We start from the raw sequence: 27,046 nt of genomic DNA, 5'->3' as shown, positions 1-27,046 counted from the left end.
CCACCATCTCAATGTAAATGAATCGGTCGCTCATAGGACAGATAACAGTTCCTGTCGCTAATAGGACTCGCTTCTGGGACTAATTCCTCCAAAGGGCCCCTTACTATGAGAGCCTAGGGGTTCAGATGAAAATTTCGAAAGATATCGACAGCCAAGAAATATAATTCCTAACCTTAATTCGAAAATATTAAATAGTAAGGTATGTAATTTGATATGTCATTGAAAAGATCGGGGAAAACAATTTTTATAGGAAAATAATTTCGTGTGGAGCGCTGTTTACGAAATGGCCACGATTTAACTGTTTTCTTTGATTATGCAAAAATTTACAAGTCAATTGTGGCTATTTCATAAATGATGCTCTAAACGAAAAAATAAAATCTACAAAAAGTTATTTTTTTCATGGTGCTTTCAATGATACATCAAAGTACATACCTTACTATTTAAAATTTTCGGATTAGAATTAGAAATTATATTTCTGACGTGAGCTGTCACCATCTTTTAAAATTTCCTGATGAACTCCCGAAATCTAATGATAAGAGACCCTTTGGAGCAATCAGAGCGCTCCGTTCGATGCACCTTCTGACATTTTTCATCTAATTTTTTCTTTCATCCATTTATCTCGAGTCGTTTCCTGATTTATAAGTACAGAGCGTTTTATCCGAATGTGCAAGAGTTTTCAACCCATTGGTAGTCATTTCGTAAACGGTACCCTACACGGATAACTTTTTCCTAAAGAAGTTGTTTGTTTTTCCATAATCTTTCCAATGATATAAAAAGTTGCACATATTGCTATTTAGCATTTTTGAGTGACCCCCGAGCTTCCATAATACGGTCCTTCCAAGTAAGTTTGTGGTGGAAAACATTTTGTCTGTGGGTTTTTCTCGCGGTACTCCCGTTTCCTTCCACATTTTCATTCCACCATTTTTCATCATCATTCACTTACTTAATCATCGTTTCTCTTAGCCTAAAGGAAATAATCGTTTGATGTTAAACTGAAAGATTTCATTTCATTTCTTTTCCTAATTACGGCGCTCTGTGCGACGAGTCGATGCGCCCTCTGAAATTTCCTTATCTCATTTTTAGTTTCATCCTTTCATCTCTTAACTATTTATGATTTATAAGCTCTGAACGTTTTATCTGAAACACCCAGTGTATTCGTCTCTTTAAAGACATAGCCCATTTAGTGGCAGTTGGACAGGTCAAGGTTCAACTAATGTGTTTTCGTTAATGTGCTTAATAGCCTAGAAGAAAATTACATTGCATCTTTTCAAACTTTGAAAAATGACATTGAAAGGGCTCTAAACAGGAAGCAGAGTCAAAGGTTTTATTTAGCAGCGTGGTGATAATACTAACAAGACAACACAAACAGAGCAAAAGGTACGTAATCACTGTTCTGTATTCTGACCAAGCTGCTAAGTGTAAAGTGATTTTGTTAGCTATGTTAAAAGCATGAATATCAAACACAGCCATTACGTCAATGCATTTCTTTGGTTACATCATCCTTTCCACGAATGAATGAATGAAGTATGAAATTAAAAGAATAAGACTGTTTTGTATTGTTGGAAGTCTGAGTTGGTCACACTGCCACTGTTGTTCCTGCGTCCTCGGCAACGTCCTTCACCTAGCTGCTTTCGGGGCTAGTCGGTCGGTTACCAGATCGATACTGGTCGGGTGCACTGGCGGGAGAGGAGGTCTCCATGTGACGCTATTACTGCTGAGGTTTCGGCCGACGGCGACACGCCTCCTGCATGAAGCGTAAAGATTACTGCTGGTAGTGAAATGTTCTGTCTTCAGATCCCGGAGGGACCGATAAGCGAGGGAGAACCAGAAGAGCGCTTTGTGAGAGCCGATGGCGCAAAGAACTCCGACAAACAGGATTAGCGGCTACCAGCCACGCATCAGACGTTCACCCGTGTTCAAGTGGTGAGTGCTTTTATTTTCTCTTTCTTATCTATCTCACATGCATCACTGTTTCCGGAGTGTTTGTAAACAGAGACACATACAAGTCCACTGCATACTAGAGTCCCTAGTGTAAACTGGAAAAATTAACTTACTGATTTAGTTCAAAAATTGCTTCATAGATTAGTGTCAAGATCTTGGATACATCTTCAGCAGAAACCATAAATTTTCACAGAATGTTAATTTAACAGCTGCATGGGACTGTAATTCACAAGAAAACTAGACGACTTTGTTGGCTGATGAGCGGCCAAAATACCAGTTCCCATTGATGATATTTCTTGCACTCCAGATTAGAGTTTCGTTTCTCTTTAATTAAGTAGTCCTCTAATTGACTCACTAACGAGAATTCTGTACTCCAAGAAAATTGAACCCGGAATCTCATATTGATTAATTATTTAAAAAAATATTTTCTCAGATATGTTAAATTATATATTTAAAAAAAAAAAACTGTACTTGAACATCCCACAGTACATTCCTCCTAAAAGTGAATGCCATGAAAATAAAATAACTATACAATCAAATGATAGAATAGTAAACCGTAAAGGGCTTAAATAACTTGACGATCTATAAACACATGGGACAATCACGTATCTACATAGTGAAATCTGGGATTGAATTCAAGACCTTGGACTACAGAGGTAAGTGCTTTATAAATTTTATCATTATGGCCTCCAGAATGTGCTGCAGGTCCAAAAATGATCAGAATGTCTTTCAAGTTGTAATTATCATATTGAAGTTTTAATTTAGTACGTCTCTCATATATTCATTAATTTTGACTCCATAGATATGTCTAAATAATATTTATAAATTCATCCCAATATTGCCTTAAAGGAATATTTGTTGTTTTCACCATTTTAAATATTTTTGATGATTTGTTTGATTGTGTAAAACCTTTTTCCACTTCCAAGGCTGTATTGGGTATAGCCTACAATTTAACAATGAAACATCATTTCAAAAATTTTAATCAAATTATTACTTTAACGGTACGCTATATCCTATATATGTTACTGTTGTACTTACATGTTACATACTTTGACATGATTATAAATTGTTTACTTTGAATTTAGTGTCTCTTTCCGATGGATATATCGAAACTACTTAGAAAATATATAGAGATACGATCACTCCTCCCGGTCAATCTACTCCCGCCGGGTTTGAATCTTGAACCACATTCGTTATTGGAAATCTGTGTTAAACAATAGTAATTAAAATATACAAATATTCTGGAATCTGAATGCCTAATGACTCGAATAACTTGGAACCTGAACTAAGCCTTCGAGCAAATTTTTGACGCGAAATCCGAACACCCAACACGTTTGTTTGTGTGTATTTGTGTGTACGTTTCTCCAGTGCTTAGAGCACACTTACGCTTTTTTCTTCAGTTCGTTCCAGAACCATCTCATGTGATTTTGCTATTTTTTTTAAAAATGTTAATTTACACTTTAATTCTATTATTATTATTATTATTATTATTATTATTATTATTATTATTATTATTATTATTATTATTATTATTATTATTATTATTATTATTATTATTATTATTCGTTAATTTACCTTAAAGTCCAGTGTACTGTTGAAAACTATTTTGAAAATGCGAGTTCTTAGAACCCAGTAACTGATTAATCTAGCTTCTATTATTCCGAGGGAGGAAAATTGTCTTGCAGCTCTAATGGGATTCTGCAACGGCTACTTCCGTAAATTCTAATTTCAAGGTATCACTACAAATAAACTACATAAAAACACAACTTAGAGTCTGTAGTTATCAAGATTTCGATAATTGACTACAAAAGATTAAAGATTAAATTTGTATTTAAAAGGTTTGCTCAAGTTCTAATTTTGATATTCTTTATAACATAATATCCTCCTGAGTAAGTTCTTGTTTTAATTTTGTCTCAAACACATTCGGCCTTATGCAGAGTCGTTTTGACATATGACTAGCGTCATACTAAAGACCTGCCTACTGCAGGAAACATGTTAGTCGAACTCTTTAGTATGGCACTAATCACGCGTCAGAGCGACTCTGCATAAGGACAAATGTGTTTAAAATCTCAGTAGCGACTGTAGAATAACATTGATAAACGTTATAATTTGATTACTATACATTAACCCTTTTAGGATTTCCACATTTTTTTAGACTTTCACTCAAACAGCTACTGCTTCCTTACTATTTATCGTAAGATCATGTTTCATACCTCGTTTTTTTTTTTATTATTATTATTTATTTTTATTTTCAGGATAGATCATAGGCTAATATCCAACGGTATAACTCGCTTGTTCGTATTATTTACCAGAAATAGGGAAAATTGATAAAAGGGAGATTTTTCGAAAAAAAAAAAAAAGAATTGAAATTTTTGTTCACCTCTGGCCTGGGTCTGGGTTTACGTAGGGATCTGTTTTTTTTTTTTTTTTTTTAATAAATACGTTGTTATGGATAAGAAGTGAGCGAAATTTTATTCGTGTATCTTGAAAACAGGTCGGTAGAAATTTTTGAGTCTAAATGTGAGCCTTATATATATATATATATATATATATATATATATATATATATATATATATATATATATATATATATATATATATATTATAACTTTAACAATGTACTGCGTCATTCGTATTTAACCTAGAGTCATAATTCAAACGCCACTTTCTTCAGTATAACGAGCCCTTTCCATCTGTACCACTCACATGTACACTCATATCCAAAATGATTGTCGCATATCTATAATTATCGTCTTCTTGTAAGAATATAATTTGATAATGATTTTGCAGGGAACTTTTATACTGATACTATGTGTATAATCGGGAAATGTATATTTGTGGCAAATTTCGTAGGAAAAGAATTATAGATACGAAAATTGTAACGAGTAAAACAAAATGTTCCTAATGGACGAGAAAGTTTTGCCAATTATATACATACTAACGTTATAAGCAATACCGGACGAATTCGTTATCAAATTGTAATCCTAAAACAACACATTTATAGACATGCGACAATAATTTTGGACATGAGTGTACGTATTGTGCACCTGAACCCAGTGGCGGATTAAGCTTTGTCGGCGCCCTAGGCACAAACTTAGTGTGCGCCCTTCTCAAAAGAAAAATAGTATTTGCAGTATTTTAAGTCTATTATAAAATTAGTTAATATATTGAAATAAACAGCGAAGGATAAAAATCAATAATAAAAGCAATAGGCCTAGTACAGACAATTCATTTTATGTATACTATACCTAAAATTATGTAATGTATTGAGAAATTAAATTCACCACTCACCAGTCATAAATGAAGCTGCTTCCGCCTCACTTTGGTTGCTGCAAACTCGTGTATAAGTTCTTCAAAGTTGATGTGTCCATCAGCCAAGATGTCTGCTTCAATGTGGAGAATAGATAACTCGTTCAGTCTTTTATTACACATAGTTGAACGGAGATAAGTCTTCAGTCTTTTTAGAGCCGAAAACGAACGTTCAGCTGAACAGTTTGTTACAGCAGTACACAAAAATATTCTTAACGCAATCTCTACATTTGGAAACACAGATTGCAACTTTTCTTTCCGTATAAACGCTAACATTTCTGCTGGTGAGTCACAGATTCCTCTGGTTTTCAGAAGTCCCGCAAAATGCACGCATTCATTTGGAAATGTTGATTCTAGATCGGTTTCATATGCAGCCTGAAGGTTGGCTGCGCGCTCAGAAATGACACAAGAAGAACTTTGCAGAAATTTACTAAAAACCATGAAGTTGTCAGACATTATTTTATAGCTTTCCTTCCTTCTAATTAATTCAACGTGCAATTTATCAAGAATAGGAAGAAACACTTCAACTTTAAATTTTTCTCTTCCTGTTAGAACAACCTCACCGTCTCTTAGTTCATCGACTTGAATGTTACGTTTTCTAAATCTTTTATAACTACACTCGTAATCCATATCAGTTTTTTCCATGGATTTTTGCTCATAAGAGTCGAACATGTCACGAAGAGAAGTTATAAAGTTCACAAGTGATTCAAACAAATCATGTACTATTGTTAAACCTATGTTGACACTTTGTAATTTCACGGTGACACTCTGGAATCTCTGCAGTATATCATTCCAAAATGTGATCATGAAAGCTGTTTCCAGCCTGTTTAGTTGATTCAAGAGGGATAAGGCCTCATTTCGAACTAGAGGTTTCTCAAAAGGATCATCACTTACATGAGTAAGGGTCTGAATTAGACTATCCCAGTTTTCATATATACATGTACAAGCCTCTTCTCGTGCTGACCAACGTGTCTGTGATAAAGATTTTAGTGTTTTCGTTCCTGGATACATGAAAGAAGCAAGTAAGTTCCAGCGTTTTGTTGAACTGGAAAAAAAATTGTAAATATTTTGAAGCATAGTGAAAAAAGCACATGCTTCCCTACAACTGCTTGCTGCACTACTTCCGACCAAATTCAAAGAATGAGCTGCGCAGGGCACATAATACGCTTTAGAATTTATTTCTTTAATTCGAGCCTGTAAACCTGTATATGCCCCCGACATATTGCTGGCATTGTCGTACGATTGACCTCTGCAATTAGAAAGGTCAATAGAATGTCTGGTCAAAATATCTATTACAGCTTCGGCTAGATTTTCAGACTTGTGTCCTGGATTTGACAGAAACGAAAGAAACCTTTCAACAGGTTTACCCTCTTCATTCACATATCTTAACACAAAAGCTAACTGATCAGTATGCGAAATATCTGGAGTTGAATCAACTATTATGGAGAAATATTTGCTTTGTTTTATGTCATTAATAATTTCCTTTCTCACTCTATCAGCAAGTAATTCAATAACTTCATCACAAATTGTAGAAGACAAGTAGCTTGTATGACCTTTCCCCGGATTTCCATACCGTTCAATGTGTTCCGCAAGAAATGGATCAAACTCGGCAATAAGCTCTAAAGACATCATGTATTGCCCGTTGTGCAGAGAATTGAATTTTTCTTCGTGACCACGTAAAGGGAGCCCGCGACTTGATAACTTCTTTACGACAGAAAAAACTCTTCTTAAGACATTGACCCAGTACGTATGTTCTGTCTGAATATGTGATTGAAAATGGTTCCCCAAGGTCCCAACAGATTTCTGCCTTGTTAAGAGTGCCAACTCACAGTTTTTGTGTTCTTCAGAATTTTCATGTGATGCTAGAATATTTGAAATGTTTTTCCAGTCTGAAATGCCGTGAGTTGCGATCTTTGTCTTGCCTTTGAACAACCTACATGATGCACAATAAACGGCGCCAGTGCTACAAGAATATACCAAATAATTCCGCAAAATCGATTCGCCATTTACAAGTTTACGAAAGAAAGCACTCTTATTTAAAAATCTAGTCTTACCTGCTAAGAATCTTTGCGATTTAGAAAAGTTGTTTTCAGTATTCTGATTAATTCCACGTCTTAGAAGAATGTCAATTGTAGACTCACTCAGACACCACTCGGCAGGATCGTCACTAACGAAATTTGCACTCTCATTGTCACAATCACTAACTCCTATGAACTGAGGAGACACTACTTTAACTGCACTTTCTTCCTCCACTAAACCCACAATATTGTCAACATTTTTCGTTTCACAGAGTTCACCCGATGTAACCGCTTCCACTTCAGTTACTGAACTGCTTTCGGAAATCACTTGTTCCTTTCGCCTAAAAAATGAATCCACTGTACCAAGCTTTTTCTGTAAGGTTGCTTCTCTTTCACGCTTTTCGTTTGCAAGTTTACGATAAGCCGCCCCACTTAATTTTGTTCGCTTCATGCTGCTGGATTAAAAAAAAAAAAAAAAAAAAAACAAATCGCAAACGCACTAGCAACCAACTGAATGCACTAGAAAATACAGTAAGACAAAAACTAGTTGCATCGAATTAGATATCTGCTTAATTATTTATTGCAAAGCACAACTACTCGTCTGCTTATAACAGTAGCTCCGAGATTAATAACACCGTTCAAAAACAACCACTTTTGCGGCACATGCGAAAGATGCACTGACTCAACAGCAATATCAAAAATGACCAACTGTGTTTTATTTCTTTTTTCTTTTTCTTTCTTTCTTTTTTTTTCTTTTTTTTTTTTTAAGACTGACATTATGCAGGCAATGCGACTATGCCAGTTTCAAACAATCAGTCTTCTTTGTTCCTTGGCCATGGGTTTCGCAAGGATGGTGAGAGACGACGGTTTATTTACAAAAACAAACCAGCAAGGTTGGGTGGGTGGCTTGCATTATTGTCATTGTAAGCGATAAAAGTCCAGCACGTATTAAAAAAACAAAGTGATTGACGCCTCAATCCGAATCTGAAGGAGGTAGAGCAGACAAAACATTTCTCGATAACACATATGATAATATATACGATACGCCAAGGTTTCTTTCCTATGAAGCGAAAGTGTTGCAAACCATTGATTTGAAACATTGGTTTCAAAGGTCTAAATTGTTACTATGTACGTAAGATTTTTCTATATTCTGGAGAAAAGATTTGCCGCCCCCAAGAGTTGCCGCCCCTAGGCACGTGCCTAGTGGGCCTATTTAGTAATCCGCCACTGCCTGAACCGGAAAATTAGTGGAAAATCCAGAATTTTATTTTTAAATCACACAAAAACTCTTTGCCCTTCTGGCCCGGGTCTCGGTTCACGTAGGAATCTGATTTTCTTTCTAAAAATATGTTGTTATGTACACTTATGTCCAAAATTATTGTCGCATGTCTACAAATATGTTGTTGTAGGAATATAATTTGATAAGGAATTCGTTTCTTATAATGTTAGTATGTGTATAATCGGCAAAGACGTGTATATGGCAAATTTCATGTCAAAAGAGCAGTAAATAAGAACAATAAAACGAAAATAAAATTTTCTTTTCCATTTAGCAACATTTTGTTTTACTCATTCTAATTTTCGCATTTATAATTCTTTTCCTATGAAATTTACCACAAATATACATGTCCCGATTAAACACATAGTATCAGTATTAAAAGTACCCTGCAAAATCATTATCAACTTATATTCTTACAGGAAGACAGTTATAGATATGCGACAATCATTTTGGACATGTGTACATAATACGTGTGCAAAATTTCAATCTTGTATTTTGAAAACAAAAAGCGGAAAAATTTGAAAGTCTAAATTTAGGCTCTTTCTCTTTATATATATATATATATATATATATATATATATATATATATATATATATATATATATATATATATATATAGGATGTTAATGAACTATACCGACAAACTGTAAGAGGTGATTCCTTACATCAAAATATGACAAAAAGTTCATATGGACCTATGGCGAAAAGTGAATAGTTTCAGAGCTAGGGCTGTCCTAAATCTCAAAAATGCCAAATTTCAACAGACAGTTTTTTAGTTCCAGAAACTGTCGATGCTGGTCCTTATCAGCGTAAAGGAAGCCACACGTACACAATCCAAAAATACATATTTCATGAATTTTCAATAGGTGTAGAGAGTGTTCCCTGCAGGGTGCAATTCTCAGATATGTTCTCAATAGAGTTTCCAGATATACACTGATTTCAAGGAGGGCCCAAAGGAGGCAGGAGGTAAGCCTTGACAACAATGGACATCTAATTCTTCGGAGGGAAGTCGGAAGTGTTAGGAACCGGCAGCTCCATGCTTTTTTGTGTTCAGAATAACGTTTGATCCGATGTATTTCGTCGCGGTATATTTCACGTTTTCTTCACTTACAAGTGTGAAAGAAAACATCGTAGCATGCATTTTTCCGAGTGCGAGAGATCGTGCTGCTGACGATCCTTAATACTTTCGACATCGCGCCAAAGAATTCCATGTTCACTGATATCAAGTCTTATCATTTGCCTACTTTGGACCAATCTTAAACTCAGAGCATATCTCAAAATTCGGTTGATGGCATGTATGGAAATTTCATCCTGCAGGGAATACTCTGTACTCCCATTGAATATTAATGAAATGTGCAATTTTGGACTGCGTATGCATGACTTCCTTTACGCAGATAAGGACCACCACCCACAGTTTCTCAAATTCGAAATAGGGCCTATTGAAATTTGGCCTTTGCGCGATTTTAGACAGCCCTAGCTCTGAAACTATGCACTTTTCGCCATAGATCCATCTGAACTTTTTGTCTTATTTTGATGTGAGGAATCACCTCTTACAGTTTGTCGGTTTAGTTCATTAACACCCTGTATATATATACACACACACATATTTACATATTATAAAAATTTACTGTATCATTACTATTTGGCCTAGAGTCATTGTTCAGACGCCATTTTTTTCGGTTTAACAAGCCTTTTCCACAGTACCTCTCACATGTCCATATCATATACCTGAACCGGAAAAATCAGGAAAGCCGGATTTTTTCTGAAAAAAAAAAATCATCCCCTCAGAACACTTGCGCCCCTCGAGCCCCGCCCCAGTTTTACGTAGGGATCTTAGAAAAATTTGGGAAATATCCAAAGGTACACACAATCCATATACAAAGTTCCAATCTGATATCGTAAAAACTAAGGGCGTGATTTAAAAAAATGCCTTAAGAAAAAATAAAACAGTCATGCTCCTTCGCCCCTACTTGGCGCCGCCAAGTTGACCATCCGGTTCCAAAACGCATCTAGGCTTTTTTTTTTTTTTTTTTTTTTGGTCCATCCTTGACTTGACTAATAAATTTTAAAAAATCCGGCTTAAATGCCTGTTATAGAACCTAAATAAGCGGTCAAAGACGATATTACGCGATGGTATAAAAATATACCATAAATCCCAAAAGGGTTAAAGGAATAAATCTTTTCTAATGCCCTAATTATATATCCTAATTACACAAGAATTAGAATATTTGGGAAATTTTCTTCCCTTATCTATGATAGTAGAATTAAAATTGTAAGTTTTATGGATGTGACTTCCCTCAAGTGTTCGCACAAAATGCAATTGAGGACTGTTAGCTGATACATCACTCTCAAGCCAGCCCTAATCGGAAAAGGCCAATTGGCAGTTGTTTATTTGACAATATTTCTTATCAGCACCGAAGCTACGCATGTGAGGTGTAAATCTATATGTGAAATCCGAACTGCATATACTCCCACTTGGGTTCCTATCACCACGGCATGGCGCGTCCTCAGGTTGCGGATCGAGGAGAAGGCCTCTAGATATAGAGGTTAGCTGCGAATATACTGAATAAGCAGTCGCGGACAGCCGACTAGGAGTGGTCCTCCAGCTTGGGGGTTTGGGTAGGGCTAACAACCTCATCCTTAAAAAAAAAAAAAAAAAAAAAAAAAAAAAAAGCACTTGTTCAGAAATATTCACAAAAGCCTCGGACAAGGACTGATAACTTGACACGACCTCAGCAAAAGAAAATGGACATGAGATTTGGAACATGGAATATTAGGAGTCTTTATAGGGCAGGCGCGTTAAAATCCGTAACGAGGGAGTTAGAGAAATACAGGATGGACGTAGTAGGAGTTCAGGAAGTTAGGTGGGAAGGAAATGGATCTGAGAATTCCGGAAATTTTACGTTCTTTTACGGGGAAGGAAATAAAAATCACCAGTTAGGAACAGGGTTTTTCGTTCATAAACGTATATTACCAGCAATTAAACGGGTTGAATTTGTTACTGACAGACTTTCTTTTATTACTCTTAAGGGACGGTAGTGTGATATTATTGTTTTAAATGTACATGCCCCAACAGAAGATAAGGATGACGATATAAAAGACAGTTTTTACGAAGAAGTGGAACGGATATGTGACCAACTCCCGCGTTACCATATGAAAATTCTATTAGGGGATTTCAATGCGAAGGTAGGACGAGAGGATATTTTCAAACCGATTATAGGGAACGAAAGTCTGCATAAGGAAAGTAATGACAACGGTGTTAGACTCGTGAACTTTGCAACATCCAAAAACCTAATCGTGAAGAGTACAAAATTCCCACATCGCGACGTTCATAAATACACTTGGACATCACCAGACGGGAAAACACATAATCAAATTGATCACGTTTTAGTAGATAGAAGAAGGCAATCTAGCATAATTGATGTCCGGTCGTTTAGAGGGGCTGATTGTGACACTGACCACTACCTGGTAGCAGCAATAATACGAGAGAGGTTATCGTTGAATAAAGGTAATATTCATTGTCCGAAAACGGAGAGATTCAATTTAAAGAAATTAGAAGAGAGCCAGGTAAGAGAGGAATACCAGATTGAAGTTTCGAATAGATTTTCGGCTTTAGAAGATTCGGAGTGCACTAGTGTTGAGGATACCTGGGTTGAAATTAGAGATAGAATTAAAATTTCAGCAAAAGAAAAATTGGGACACGCGGAAATACGTAGGAACAAACCATGGTTCGACCAGGAATGCATAAAACTAGCAGAGAAGAGAAAACAGGCAAAATTACGCTGGCTACAAAATCCGAATGAAATGACTACACAAAATTTCGCAGATATCAGACGGGGAACTTCCAAAACTTTTAGAACAAAGAAACGCGATTTTCTGAAAGCTAAAATTAAGGAACTTGAAGATAATAGTAAAAATAAAAACATACGGGACATGTACAAGGGAATCAACGAATTTAAGAAAGGCTATCAACCTCGTGCTTATATATTAAAGAAATCTGACGGTACAATTCTCACTGACACGGATAGCATCTTAAATAGATGGAAAGATTTCTTTGACGATTTGCTTAACACGCAACCAAAAACTAGTGTGCGTGGAGAAAAGGAGATACACACCGCAGAACCGTATATTCCAGAACCCAACCGAATAGAAGTAGAAACCGCTATAAAGAAATTAAAGAAACACAAATCTCCGGGTGTAGATGAAATTCCGGCTGAGTTAATTTTAGCTGGAGGCGAAAAATTGTGGAACAAGATACACAAACTCATTCTCCTTATCTGGAACAAGGAAGAATTTCCACAAGAGTGGAAAGAATCAATCATTGTTCCAATCCACAAGAAAGGCGACAAAACTGACTGTAATAATTATCGAGGCATTTCTCTTCTGTCAACATCCTATAAAATCCTTTCAAATATTCTGTTAGCAAGACTGACCCCATACGCAGATGAAATTATTGGAGATTATCAGTGCGGATTTAGACGAAATCGATCAACTATCGACCAAATATTTACCATTCGCCAAATACTCGAAAAAAAAGTGGGAATACAATACCCCGGTACATCAACTATTTATTGATTTTAGAAAGGCGTACGACTCGGTTAGGAGAGAAACATTATACAACGTTCTTACAGAACTTGGAATACCGAGAAAGCTAATTAGATTAATTAAGATATGTTTAAATGAATCCCAAAGTAAAGTCCGGGTAGGAAAATTTTTGTCCAGGAGCTTTCACGTCGAAAATGGCCTGAAACAAGGAGATGCGTTGTCGCCATTATTATTTAACTTCGTTTTGGAATACGCTATAAGGAAAATCAAACATAGCAACCAGGGCTTACAGTTGAACGGTATTCACCAGGTTATGGCATATGCTGATGATGTAAATTTAATAGGAGATGATAGGAGAACAATAGAAAGAAATGCAGAGATCTTATTAAACGCTTGCAGGGACATGGGTTTAGAAGTAAATGCAGAGAAAACTAAATACATGGAAGTGCGTCGGGACCGGAATACAGCAAATTATGGATGCGTTAAAATACTAAATAATACTTTTGATAAAGTGGATAGTTTCAAATATCTAGGATCAATATTAACAGAGGAAAATCATATTCACGGAGAAATTAAATGTCGACTAAAAGCAGGGAATTCGTGTTACTATTCGGTTCAAAATCTCTTGTCGTCGCGAATTCTGTCGAGGAATTTGAAACTTAAAATATACAAAACGATAATCATCCCTGTTGTTCTGTATGGCTGCGAAACATGGTCACTTACTCTGAGGGAAGAACATAGACTGAAAGTATTTGAGAACAAGATCCTGAGACGAATAGTCGGACCCAAGAGGAACGGGAATGGGGAATGGTGGAAACTTCATAACGAGGAACTACATAATTTATATGGTTTACCCAACATTGTTAGGGTCGTCAAGTCTAGGAGGCTTAGATGGGCGGGTCATGTAGCTAGAATGGAAGAAAGTAGAGACGCTTTCAAAGTCTTGACTGGAAGACCAATCGGAAAACGACCATTAGGAAGACCTAGGCGCAGATGGGAGGACAATATTAAGATGGATCTCGCAGAGATTGGAATACAGAGTAGAAACTGGATGCAGTTAGCTAAGGATAGAAGTCAGTGGAGAGCTTTTGTGAACGCGGCATTGAACCTCCGGGTTCCATAGGCCATAGAGTTAATTAGTTAGTTAGTTACATACTCCCACTGGGAACAGAACCCGGGTCTCCCGCACCAAACAGAAAGCTGAACTGACGTCTGACGTTGGGCTCTACTATCACGTCAACCAATCAGCTTACAGTAACGTTGCCAACCAACATTTCAAATGTGCAAAAATCCACTTCAGTCGATATGCTGTGTAGTATGTTCTTATAGTGAGACGACGGCCTTGCCAGTATGTAACTCGAGTACATTTGCACATTGTAATTAGTTCCCACCGGAGATTTGACAGCAGTGCGAGGCGCGCTCATTAATTCGCGCCAAACCCTTATTCAGTTACGAATACTATAAGCATTTTGGCACTAGGAAGTTTTACTGTCTCGATCCACTTTATTGTCTCGAGTTGTAATGCAACCATTTGTCTATAGTGCTCGTTCTATTTGCTGCTGTTTGACACTAGGTTACTATGATCATGCGAAGTGTTGGTACAAAGTAGCATATTTTAAATCATTCAGAGAACAAAGGGTTTGCTCCGCTAATATGGTTGCAAATTGCACGATTTGAATTAAAGCTTCGGCTCTGAGCCAATCACACAAAAAGCAATGATTCCATGTGATTTATATTGAACAAACAATTTCATCAGAAATCGAGAAATCGTCTACAACGTGCTAAACACTAGTCTTTTTCTTCGATTTTCAAGTTCCATGAATGATTTTGTCACAAACAACCTGCTCTACCCTTCAGTGTAGTGGGATTATCTAATAGTATTAACTTTCACAAGCTCAAAAAATATCAAATTATTTTTACTATTATTATTATTATGACTTAGAAAGTCGTCTATGATTGAAGAATAGTTGAATTCTTGTTAAACTGAAGGTGAAATTTTAATTGACTTTTCCGTTGCCAATCAAAAATGTGCTAGAACTCCTTCGTGGCTAAGCGATTAGCATACGCGCCTTTGGCGTGGGAGACCCGGGTTAGATTCCCGGCGGGAGCTCATGTGGTTCGGTTTCCACGTTAATCAGTAGGCCCCGTCTCATATAGCCTCGTTGCTGAAAGGGACGTTAAACTCAAAATCAACTCAACTCAACTAAAAAATGTGCTAAACTAAGTCGCCATATATTGCACGTTTCTCTACTGCAACATAGTATAGTTCTTGAATTGAGTTGAACTCTCACTGTTAGTCTAGGGGTTAGGGCGCGCGTCTTTGGTGCACGGGATCCCGAGTTCGATTTCCGGTGTGAAAGCCTTGAAATTTGAACGCATTATGGTGGTTCGGATTCTACCGTAAACTGTAGATTCGCATTTCATATAGCCTTGGTGATTAAAAATGGAATGTACTTCGTTGTTTGTTATTTAGACAAAGGCCTGGAATTTTTTATTAGATCATATCATTAATATTTATGTAACCTCAAGTTAATTGGTTGTCAAACTCAAAAAATAAAAATAAAAAAATAAATTGACTACAATCAGAAGATAATGGAACACAAACTAGTCCTCATGATAAACGACAAACATTTCAGACTGTGCGACACTCTAATTTTAATAATAAACAGTCACGCTAATAGATGTCGCTACTTGCGTATCGCTAGCGTCTCTGGTACCAATAGATGCCGTTTGTGCTATTGCTTGTTGGTATAACAAAGATCTTGAATAATTGTATAAATATATGGTGCTTAGAGGGCAAACTGTTGAATGTAAAGAGGGACAATAACGATATATAAGTATGTGAACGAAATAATGAGAGAAATAGCGCTGAAATCCAATATGTTTACGAGATAATCCTCAACGGAGAAGAGAATGAGGAGGTCGCGGTAGCTCAGTGGTAGAGCACTCGCCTCTGGTGGTACGTTGGATCCCTGGTTCGCTCCCAGACGCGCCAAGTGGGCTTTGTGGTGGAAAAACACCGTGTGCGTGGGTTTTTCTTGGGGTTCTCCGTTCCTTTCCACTTTCGTCGTCCCACCATAAGCATTCATATGCACCATCTCTCTTAGCCTCGATCAGAGGATTTTATATATAAATAAAATCCATCCCAGAGTTTGGAGCTCTTAAAACTAGCCCTAAGTAGTAGTATTACAACCCACCGCTCTCCCCCGAAGAAGTCCGTCCTGGATCAGCCCTTGGCCTCGATCCATAATCATAGGTCATTAAACTCAAAACCAAACAGAGAGGGATAATTAAAAAAAAAAAGCCCATGAATAAGAGGGATAAGATTTTAACCCCTAGGGGTTTTTAATAGGGATCAAACATTTCCGAAGTAGAGAACAATCTGGACAGTTCTAAGCGTCCCTGTTTTTATTTTTTACGATTACATCCCTGGCAAAAATGTCACGAAAATCACCTCATCATCATCATCAATAATAATAATAATAATAATAGTGCAGAATTTCTTCACATGGATGCCTTTTTCTAATTCTTTTAATGCTAAGTTTTCTAAATACCAAAGAAAGACTTCTACATGATTTTAGAAATTAGCAATTACACGTACCTTAAAAAAATCTCATACAAATGAAATCTACAAATATTGAAAATATATATATTCTATTTTCTATTTATTAAAATTGTATACTAGCAAGTAAAAGCCCCTGAGCTCCAACCTATAACTGACTTTCAAATCGTTCATTTACGGTTGTGTGTGATTTCACGTTTAACAGAGACAAACATTTTCAACTATGTGTACTTTAAATAAATCAGTTATCTAGATCTTTTTCATAAGGTTTATGATATAAAATTATTGTTCAAAGCCTTTGTATTTTAATAAGCCTTCTCCAAAATCAATGCACGTTAATTGTGCTTCCATCTTCCGAGTTCTTTTAAACTATACTAGCTGAACCTGCGCTCTCTACACAGCGCATCATTCGCATATGAGCATAAATCTCCTTCTCATTCCTCACAACCCCTTTACAGACACAAGAGAAAGACGTCATGAAAAAAAAAATCGGCAAGGGGTATCATAAAGGGGAGATTTTTTCGATTATTTTTTCTCAATATCTCACCGTTTGCAAGATTTGAGCCTACTTCCGGTTGGAGTTTCTAATTCATGTATGACCAGTGTTTTCTTTCTTCTTGCATGCAGTATGTAATAAGCAAATACATTACACATACAATTAATTATAATGGCAGTTATATATGGTGTTCATTGGGCAAAACACTCAAAAAATAAAGATTTATCTTAGACTCGAGAAATGGTTATCCTTCCTTTTTCATAATTATTTGGCCATGAAACAAACGCCTGATACATATGCAACCCCAATATACAACAATGTGGTGTTGAAATGTATAACACATAGGAGATGATGCTTTAGTTTGTTTTTTTTTAATTTCAACGCTTCCAGTGTACCCTAAAAAATGTAATAAAGAAATAATGGCCATGGTTTTTTTTAAATATTCAATTAGAGCTGGACAATCTACGCAAAATTTGCAATCGATCAGTGAAAACGTCATCTTTCTAGAGCCTGTAGTTTCCGAGATCTCATTGTCGAAAGGATGTCGAAACGTATTAATATGCATATATAAGGTAACGTACGTAGGGAGAAAGAGAGAGATATATATTAATAAGTTAAAGTGAGGATGACTAATGCGATTTGAAGCTTGATTGAAAGATTTCCTTTCCTTCTTTTATTTTAGTCATTCAGAGAATGATGACCGCATTAGACTACATTTCCTCAAAACATGAATATACTGATCATTTGTGTAAGTTCTAAGAAAAAGCGGAAATATCCATCAGAATTCTATTCAACCTTAAAAACAATTTGTAGTCGTCTTTTATAGCATAGTTGCTTCATAATTTTTTTATTTGAATGTGATCTGAGAAATTATTATTGAGCATACGTAGAAAAAGATGTATTTTCTAATTTTCATTTTCTCTATTTCGTGTTTAATATATTACGTATTATACCATAAATTAAATAGGATTACGTAAGTTGTAGTTTAGAATGCGTGTACGTACAAAATGGTTGTTATGCAGAACAAAATGGCGAGATTTATAACTACAGAAACCTAATAACTCCCTAATTAATGTTCCTTTATGGACTTTGCACACATATACCGTATGCTATAATTACCTTTCTATTATTGTCCAGGGAATGAGCTACTGAAAAGGGAATATTTAATGAACATACAGGTAATAATTAAAACTGAAATTGTTCTGTCTGCTCCGATAGCCCAGTGGTTCTCAACGTGGGTGTTAACGCCCCTTAGAGGGTGTACTCGTTTCAAAAGGGAATCCTGGAACAGAACAGGAACGGTAGGGGGACTGACTATTTAAGGAGCGTTTGATGAAAGGAATGTAAAGGAAATATAGGGGAAAACGGGGAATGGTACGATGTGTATAATTGCATGCATCCCTGTTTACAGAGAAGCTGAAGAATCAGAAGGCCTGCATGGTGCTCAATCCTACCAACAACGTGCCCATCGAACCTCACTTGAGTGGGAGAGCGCAGAGAAGGTACTGCGGAGTATGACCATATATCGAAAATCTTTGTTTTCTTCAAAAATTTCACCAGTTTTCTTTAGTTGTTAAGTTCAAACTTACTTATGGGATTCTGTATTTTTGTAGTCAATTTAGAATAAATATAGGATTAGTATTTTGTTATAATATTTACGTATGCCAGTCAAAAGAAAAAAAAATCAAGATGGCATGATTTGGGGTAATAGCACGCATGAACACAAGGGTGCGTGTGATTAAAAATGCCTCATCAGACTTTGAAAAGTGTGATACGTTCCCCACGAATCCAGAACTTTTATATATGCTGATTTTGCTGCAAGTGATCAGTGCTGTAGTCAGACTGAGGAGAATATGGAAGCAGACCTTTCTCATGATGCAATGGACTCGACGAAACAAAAATTTAGTGACGTATCTGAACTGTCAGTCGCTAGACCATCAAGGGAAGTCACCAGTTCCGAAAAGTTCTCCGCAATAGTCCCGTTAACAACAATTACTCCAATTCCTAGGCAAAAACCATCGTCAGTGAAGCAGAAGGGAAAACACCAAAGCTCAAAAATTCTAACAGCAATGCGTCGTAAGGCTCTTCTGCAATAAAAAGCGCGAAGAAAGCAAAATGTTTAGAGAATATCATCATATGGAAGTTTTAAAAAGAATTTAACTAAGAACACAATTTTTGCGTGCTATTACCCTCAACTGCAGGGTAACTGCACGCAGTGTAAGGTTTCAAATTTCCGTCTGCTATCTTATAACGGAAAGTAATTACGCAATAATTCCGAGTTATTTCATAGTAAACATACTGTATGTAGGTATGTACAGCACTATTCATTAGATTCCATAGTGCTCTCTCATTGCTGTTCTGAGCAATTAAAAAAAAAAACGCGTGTCATTACCCCCTTTCCCCCTGAGTGAAAAGAGAACTAATGTAAGACAAACTATATATATTCTTTAGGCTGATTTTAAAAATCGAAGGCTTTTTCATATTCTTAGGCTGCTTCGTCCAAGTGTTGAACGTTCAATCCTATGAATGAGTACATTGAGTTAAGATGTCGAGGGCTGGTTAGGACAATCACATTCACATTCACCCAATAGGGCGCGAGGCTCAAGTAGGTTGAGAACCACTTCGATAGCTTATATACGTCTGTTGAATTCGATATAAGTAGCGACAATGAGTTTAGGGAATTTGGTATAATAAGAGAATAGAAACGAAACTCGGATTTCATTTCTTAAAGTAACAATTGTTTAAAAATATTTATAACATTTGTACAAAATATAAACTAGTTTAAGGACCTCGGTGGCTAAGTAGTAGAGCATTCAACTTTGGTGCATGAGGTCCCAGGTTCGATCTCAGATCGCACCAATGAGCTTTGTGGTGCACAAACACCGTGTACGTGGGTTTTCTCGTGATTCTCCCAGTACCTCTCACTTTGTTCATTCCACTATTTCATTCATTTCTCATCTCCAATGTCTCCCTTAGCCTCGGTGCATAATCGTGAGACGTTAAACTACATATTTCGTTTCAATATTCTAATGGGCTTTATAGGATTATGTTAGTACCGAAGTAGGCGTGTAGCTACGTACACTCATGTTCAAAATGATTGTCGCATATCTATAACTGTCTTCTTGTAAGAATATAATTTGATAATGATTTTGCAGGGAACTTTTTAATACTGATACTATGCGTATGATCGGGAAAGGTATATTTGTGGTAAATTTCATAGGAAAAGAATTATAAAAACGAAAATTAGAATGAGTTAAACAAAATGTTGCTAAATGAACAAGAAAGTTGTATTTTCGTTTCATTGTTCTTATTTACTGCTCTTTTGACATAAAATTTGCCACATACATGTCTTTGCTGACTATACATATACTAACATTATAAGAAATACAGGGCGAATTCGTTATCAAATTATATTTCTCCAACAACATATTTACAGACATGCGACAATAAGTTTGGACATGAGTGTACGTTACTCCACACAATAACTCTTGAACGAAAGCGACTTGTTGAATTCTGTTTTTTTTAATAAAGAGCTAGAGCGATTATCTCAGCTAAAATCGTTGATGGCCTCAATTCGTTAACATGTTAACGGGTAACGGCGACTTTAACGGTGGTTATTCATATTCCATTCGTTTATAAATTACGCTTCGCGTAACGCTAATATGCAACCCTTAAAACATTAAAGAGTGACGGGTTGCGTAAACACATAATCCAATAAATAAATAAATAAATAAATAAATAAATTAATATTCTTAATCCTTATTGTGCCTGTTGTGTTGATGGCAAATAAATAAATAAATAAATAAACGCAACCCCAACGTCATCTATTCCGCGACCTGTGGCACTACGTCCAGGATGGCAAGCGACACGTGATCAGCACGTCGCGTCGAGTCGCCCTGCCACAAATTGGCATAACAGAAGCTCTCTGGATCTAGTGGCCGTAATGTCTTTATTAACATGATTCCAGTTTGCCTCACAATGCTAGGTAGACGTCGGAAATGGATATGCATAAGCGTTGAATCGAATCCGGTACCACGCAGACATGAGCTCAACGCTCTAACCAGTAGACTACAAAGGCCATGTATAATAATAATAATAATAATAATAATAATAATAATAATAATAATAATAATAATAATAATAATAATAATAATAATAATAATAATAATAATAATAATAATGTGTTTATATTTCTTGAACTTTAATTTTTTCTAAATAGACGGGGGGAAATCCTAATATTTCGGAAGATAGTAAACAATTGATAGTAAGTGCGCTTGGTTTCACACTCTGAAACTAGGCTAGACTTCCAGCTACAGAGGACCAATAGTCTAAACAGAAGCCAGTGCCGTAACTTGTGGTGTGGCAGGGGGGTAACTGGGAAGCTCCTCGCCGTTGGAGGTGGGCCCACTTTAAGACAAAATTTTCTTACTCCATATACAATACGAACATAAAATTATAAATGAAGCATCAAACAACAGGTTCACTATACTACATAAACAAAACAGCACACAAAAGGTAAATAAAACAAAAATGAGTCATGGACCAATTTCAGTAAAAATGTCTAGTATTAGGGGCCCTAGAAATAATATTTATTCGTATGGCTTTGAGATTTGTCAATATTACCCCTTAATTAATTTATCATGTATGTAACGCACCCAGGGGCGTAACTAAAGGGCCAGCAGACCTTGCCGTGAGGGAGGGCCCGGGGGGCCATAAAGAGTAAGTGAAAGATGGAAATAGGGGCCCAAGAATTAGAAAAACAACTTTTTTTAGGGGACCCAAATACTCGTATTAATGCTTGCTCCTTTAAAAAAAAAAAAGTTACTGTGCTGCCAGAAGTGTTCGTTTTAGTTTACGACTTCCGGCCTCAATAGACAGATAAGATGAAAGACCTTCAGTTCGGTTGCTAAAACTACATCAAAAGCAATTTTTTGCTATCATTTAACATTTTTCCTCTTTCATGATCTTATAATAAAACTAAAAACTATAATTTTCTACAACTTCGGTGTTTTTAATAAAGGAATTAGTTACGATTAAATATAGTCTTAAGTAGAGGTCTGCACGGGCTCGGGCCTACAAATCATATATAACTTCGGGCCCGGGCCAGGTTCGGGCAGTAAATTTTTAAATATACAACCATATTTCTCGGGCTTTTTCGGGCCTAACTTTGTAAATATACTGTACAACGACATAGGTTTATATTGCTCCGTTCTTTCTGGAGAACTTTTAAAGCACAACTGCAAAATTAAACCTCTAATTTCTGTAAATAAAAATACAACTTTGCGTTAATTATTAAGTTTCTGTAATTCGGGCTTATTTCGGGCTCATTTGATTATCACACGAGCTCGGGCCGGGCTCGGGCCTATATGTTAAAAACATATTTAGGACTCGGGTTGGGCCTCACATTGTAAATTGACGGGCTGGGCCGGGCCCGAGCTAAATATTTTGATCCGTGCATACCTCTATTCTTGGGACAATTAACTCGTATCAAAGAAACCGTTTCACGCAATCCACAGTATTATCGTTTTCCCTAGTATTTCCCAGGAGACGAGACGAGAAAATGAGAGTCGTGAGCAAAATTAGTTCACCCAAGCCTTAAATCTAAAGCACTGCTCTAGTGTGTTACGTGATTCATAGTGTAAAAACTATAAATTGATAAAATGATTGTACGAACACAATGAAAAGCATTTATCAAGTTTAAAGATATGTAAGTCATTACATAATATATTCAATAATAAATATAGTTTAAATATTATTATATCGCCCTCTTCAGAGGCTCAGTGGTAGAGCGGTTATTTGTGTTGGCGGGGTCCCTAGACAAGTAACATCTTGTCTGTAAATTTTCTCGGGGTACTCTCGTTGTCTCCCACTTTTTCATTCCACCAATTCTTTCATCATCATTCACTTGCCTTAATCATCGTATCTGTTAGCCTAAAGGGACATAGCGTGTGACGTTAAACTATTTTTATTTAATTACACAACGTGGAGTTTAAGTTGATTTTGAGTTTAACGTCTCTTTCAGTAGCGAGGCTATATGAGACGTGGACTTACTAATTAACGTGGAATTCGAACCACATGATCTCCCGCCAGGAATTGAAGCCGAGGGGCGGGTACGCTAACTGCTTAGCCACGAAGGAGCTCTACCGTACGTGGAATGAAGCTCCTTCTAATGGAAAGCTAGAAAAATCTTGAAATTATTTTCTACAATTGTGACTTGAAAACGAAGATATTTCTGTGGATTTATAGGCTTGATACCAGTAGAGAGAGACACGGGGCTAATAATGTAGAAGAATGGAATAATAAAACAAATGCATTGCTTGGTAGACTGACCCCATGCGAAGGCTCAAGACTGGATTTCCTGTCTTAAGTCGGAATCAGCAAAAGCACGAATTTGAAGTTCACCATAATAAAACGTAACTTAAAAGAATTAAAAGAAAGAAATTCTACATGCAGATGCATGAAAGATCCTGAGAGAATCGTTCAGAGGTACGAAATTACTGGTGATTTCAGAAAATGCCTGAGAACTAGCCTCATATTCAAAAACTGGATTAATGCACAGTTCATGATGCTGATATCTTATTGTTCATATATGAATTGCTGATTTGAGAAACGTCATGAGTCAATAATGTCAATAATGCCGTAAGTCAATGATTTGTGACTTTTCTTAACTCAGGGACACTTGCTGCAACTCGATATTGCCCGAACTATTATCGTGACTTCTGATATATCACAACCCAATGGTGTAGCTTCAAAGCTGCATGTAAACTCATTTTCGGCATATGACTGATTTATGATGTTTCTTAAATTAGCGATTCATATGGTATGTAATTACACCATATGTATTGTCATCCTATTAAAATAATGAAGCCAAAAAACAACCTAGCATCGGTACGTCTGATTGGCTACACTCGTTTCCACCATCGTCTGATTGGCTACTTTCGTTTCCGCCATGATTGTTGGCTCAAAACATTGTGATCCTATTGGGCGGAGTGGGTAGAGTAGGAGTGGCGAAATTGTGACGTATGGCTTCAAGATTTTGCTGTACGGGCAGATCCTCTATTTTATAAGATCCTTGACATAATGATAATTATTATCTTACATAAGTATTAATTATTATAATTACAATACTAGCTAACTTAAAAAAATACCACGTTCTGAAAATTAACAGTTGCGCATGAACTCGGGTTTCGAACCAGGCCGGTAGACAGCCCAAAAATGTAGACGGGGGCGATCTAACCATATTATATTTCATCACCATATTATAGTTCATTTGCAAGCCTACCGTGAAAATTTTACGGGGGTCCGTAAAGATTTAGGGGGCGTCCCCTAGCCCCTTTTTTGGATACGGGCCTGTTTCGAACTATTTACCAGTTTCAAGCCTACATAAAAATGAGAGAGAAATCGGTATTTTATCATCGCTTTGCTAGATAAATAATAATAATAATAATAATAATAATAATAATAATAATAATAATAATAATAATAATAATAATAATAATAATAATAATAATAATTTAATTATGAGATCTCAATAACAAATATTTTGACACTTTCGATTAATCGCAATTTTCACTGCAGTCTTCCAAATTAAAATAGAGTACTTTCTTGTTTATCGCAATTGTCACAACACCCCAAGATTTATCATTCTTTAAAACGTAATAGTTCACTTCAAACAATGGATCAACTTTATTGATATTTGGTGAATTAAGATATAATATTGTAGGCATTATTATTACTATTATTGATGATGAAGTAGTTTTCATATTCAGCCAGGGATGTAATCGCAAGAAATAAAACCTCGTCCGTAGGACACCATTACAAAATCTGTATTTTATATATTGGTTACCTATTTCCATACCTGAACAGTTATGAAAATGTTCTGTAGAATGAACAAAAAAAAAAAAAAAAAAAAGATAGAAAAAATCATTCAAAGTACATTAATGTTGCATATAAAGTGTTCCGTTTTCATTCACCACAGACAGTCCAGAGTATGAAAGTTAAAGTAAAACATTATCGGGATCCTTTTTTAAAAAAAAAAATCCTGAATTTTTGTATTGACAACAAAAACTCTTGAATCACGCAATATGCGATTTGGAAATCGGTACGGGAAAAAATGTAATTATAAAATAATGCTTAAATGAAGAGGAAAATATGCGATCTTGACCTCACTAATTCTTTTATTTTTAGACTATTTCATGAACATAAAGTATGACGTATGCAAATGTCTTTCCTACACCATGTACAGGTTTATCATGCTGCTGAAATAACTACCGGCGTCATGTCATAATCAAAAGACATATCGAAATGAAACCAACAAAAAATCCATTCAACACGCCAAAGCAATATTTTCATAAAGCTGTCATATGAAGGAACATACTGAAGGTTGTTTCTGATGTAACAGCTGCTAAAAGAAGAGAGCCAGCGGGAAATAGAAGATTTATTAGTGGAAATTGTAACAAAGAAAGTTTCTACTTTGAAAATCCATTAAAATATAAACTGACATTTTTTTTTAAATCACACAACCAGTTACGTAGAATGACGATGCTGAAAGATTGCAAAGAATTAAAAAATAATATATGTTTTAAATACACGCGTTCTTACAAACAAGATAAAAAAAATCGTACTTTATTTGTTTTCTGTTTATGTATGGTTAAAAAGAAATTCATGGGGAAAGCTTTCAATCTGTTGTAGTATTATAATATATTGTTACTATTACAATATGATATTCTTCTTTATTATTGGTATTAACTAAGGTGTACTTTCATACTAATATTACACAAATATTGAAGAACTTGTAAATTATTGATTGTAAATTATTTTTTCTTTTTGTCATGCATAAATAATTTTTAAAGTAATTTTCTTGAAACATTTTTTTTATTTTTTCTTATGAATTGTTTTCATTTTGTTTATCATTTTAAAAAAGAGAGCATCTTTCAAAAAATATTTTATTATAAAGAAATCACTTTTTTTTTACAAATATTATTTTATTTTACTTTCTACTTTTAAAGTCATAATTAAATACATTTTCTATCGTTGTAGAATTTTGTTTGTTTCATTTCCTACACTGTAAAAAATTTCAGAGGTAAATTAAAAAAAAAAAAAACGGTGGCAATCTGTTTGCCAAACCTCTATGTAAATCAATTTACACCTATAAAGTAAAATTACTAATAGGAAATGGTGTAAAATTACATTTTTATCAATAAAAATATATTTTGTTATAAATTTACTGTAAATTTGTAAAAAAAAAAAAACAGCAAATTTTGTAATTTAATCTATGTATGTCAATTCACAAAATGAAGGGTAGATGATTTTACATTGATGTTTGGCAATTTCATTACAGAAATTTTTTCCAGTGTACATGCTTGTCAAGACTCGTGTCTTTCGTGTCCATCTGAGGGAGAGATTCCAAAATGACTCTTAGTTTAAGACAATATAAATATATATATAGAATTATATAAAAGTAATATCGGTATATTGTTTTGTAACCCGACTCACGTTTGCTGTACAAAATTTCATCATTGTATGACGTTGGGAAGTGAGTTAAATAAAGGTTTCCAGATTTGAGAACATGGTTCAACCAAAAACCAAACCCAAACCACTTGGTATAACATCCCTCTGTCTGCGTCGAGCGTAGCGACGAAGGACATGGTGAACCCTGTAACTAACTAACCGGTGTATCGGCAGCTTTGTAGACCTAGTGGCCATTACGTCTTTCTTTCACGTGACTCCCTAGTTTGCCTCACGACCAGGGGCGGATCCAGGGGGGGGCGATCGGGGCGATCGCCCCCCCCCCCAGAAGAGGAAACTTTCTTATTTTATATATATAAATAAAACCCATCCCAAAGTTTGGAGCCCTTAAAAGTAGCAGTATGATAACCCACCGCCCCCCCAGAAGTCGA

At 35.8% G+C, this 27,046-nt stretch overlaps 2 protein-coding genes across 2 annotated transcripts in view; one reads left to right on the top strand and one right to left on the bottom strand.

The window, feature by feature from the left end:
* Positions 1 to 1,672: 1,672 nt before the first annotated feature.
* The window catches only part of LOC145690093 (uncharacterized), a 158,921-nt gene continuing 133,547 nt past the window's right edge, over positions 1,673 to 27,046 (top strand). Inside the window, exon 1 of the mRNA XM_081764651.1 lies at positions 1,673 to 1,923. The gene's annotated coding sequence lies outside the window, so the exon portion shown is untranslated. The remainder of the gene's footprint in view (positions 1,924 to 27,046) is intronic.
* On the bottom strand, positions 5,236 to 7,719 carry LOC145689185 (zinc finger MYM-type protein 1-like). The gene has a single exon (XM_081763318.1). The coding sequence runs from the start codon at positions 7,717 to 7,719 to the stop codon at positions 5,236 to 5,238; it is 2,484 nt and encodes an 827-aa protein (XP_081619444.1).

Source organism: Thermobia domestica, chromosome 7 (assembly GCF_964235325.1).
Source record: "Thermobia domestica chromosome 7, izTheDome1.hap1.1, whole genome shotgun sequence".
NCBI classification, from domain to species: Eukaryota; Metazoa; Arthropoda; class Insecta; order Zygentoma; family Lepismatidae; genus Thermobia; species Thermobia domestica.
Note: the sequence above shows the minus strand (reverse complement) of the source record. Positions and strands in the feature narration are given on the sequence as shown.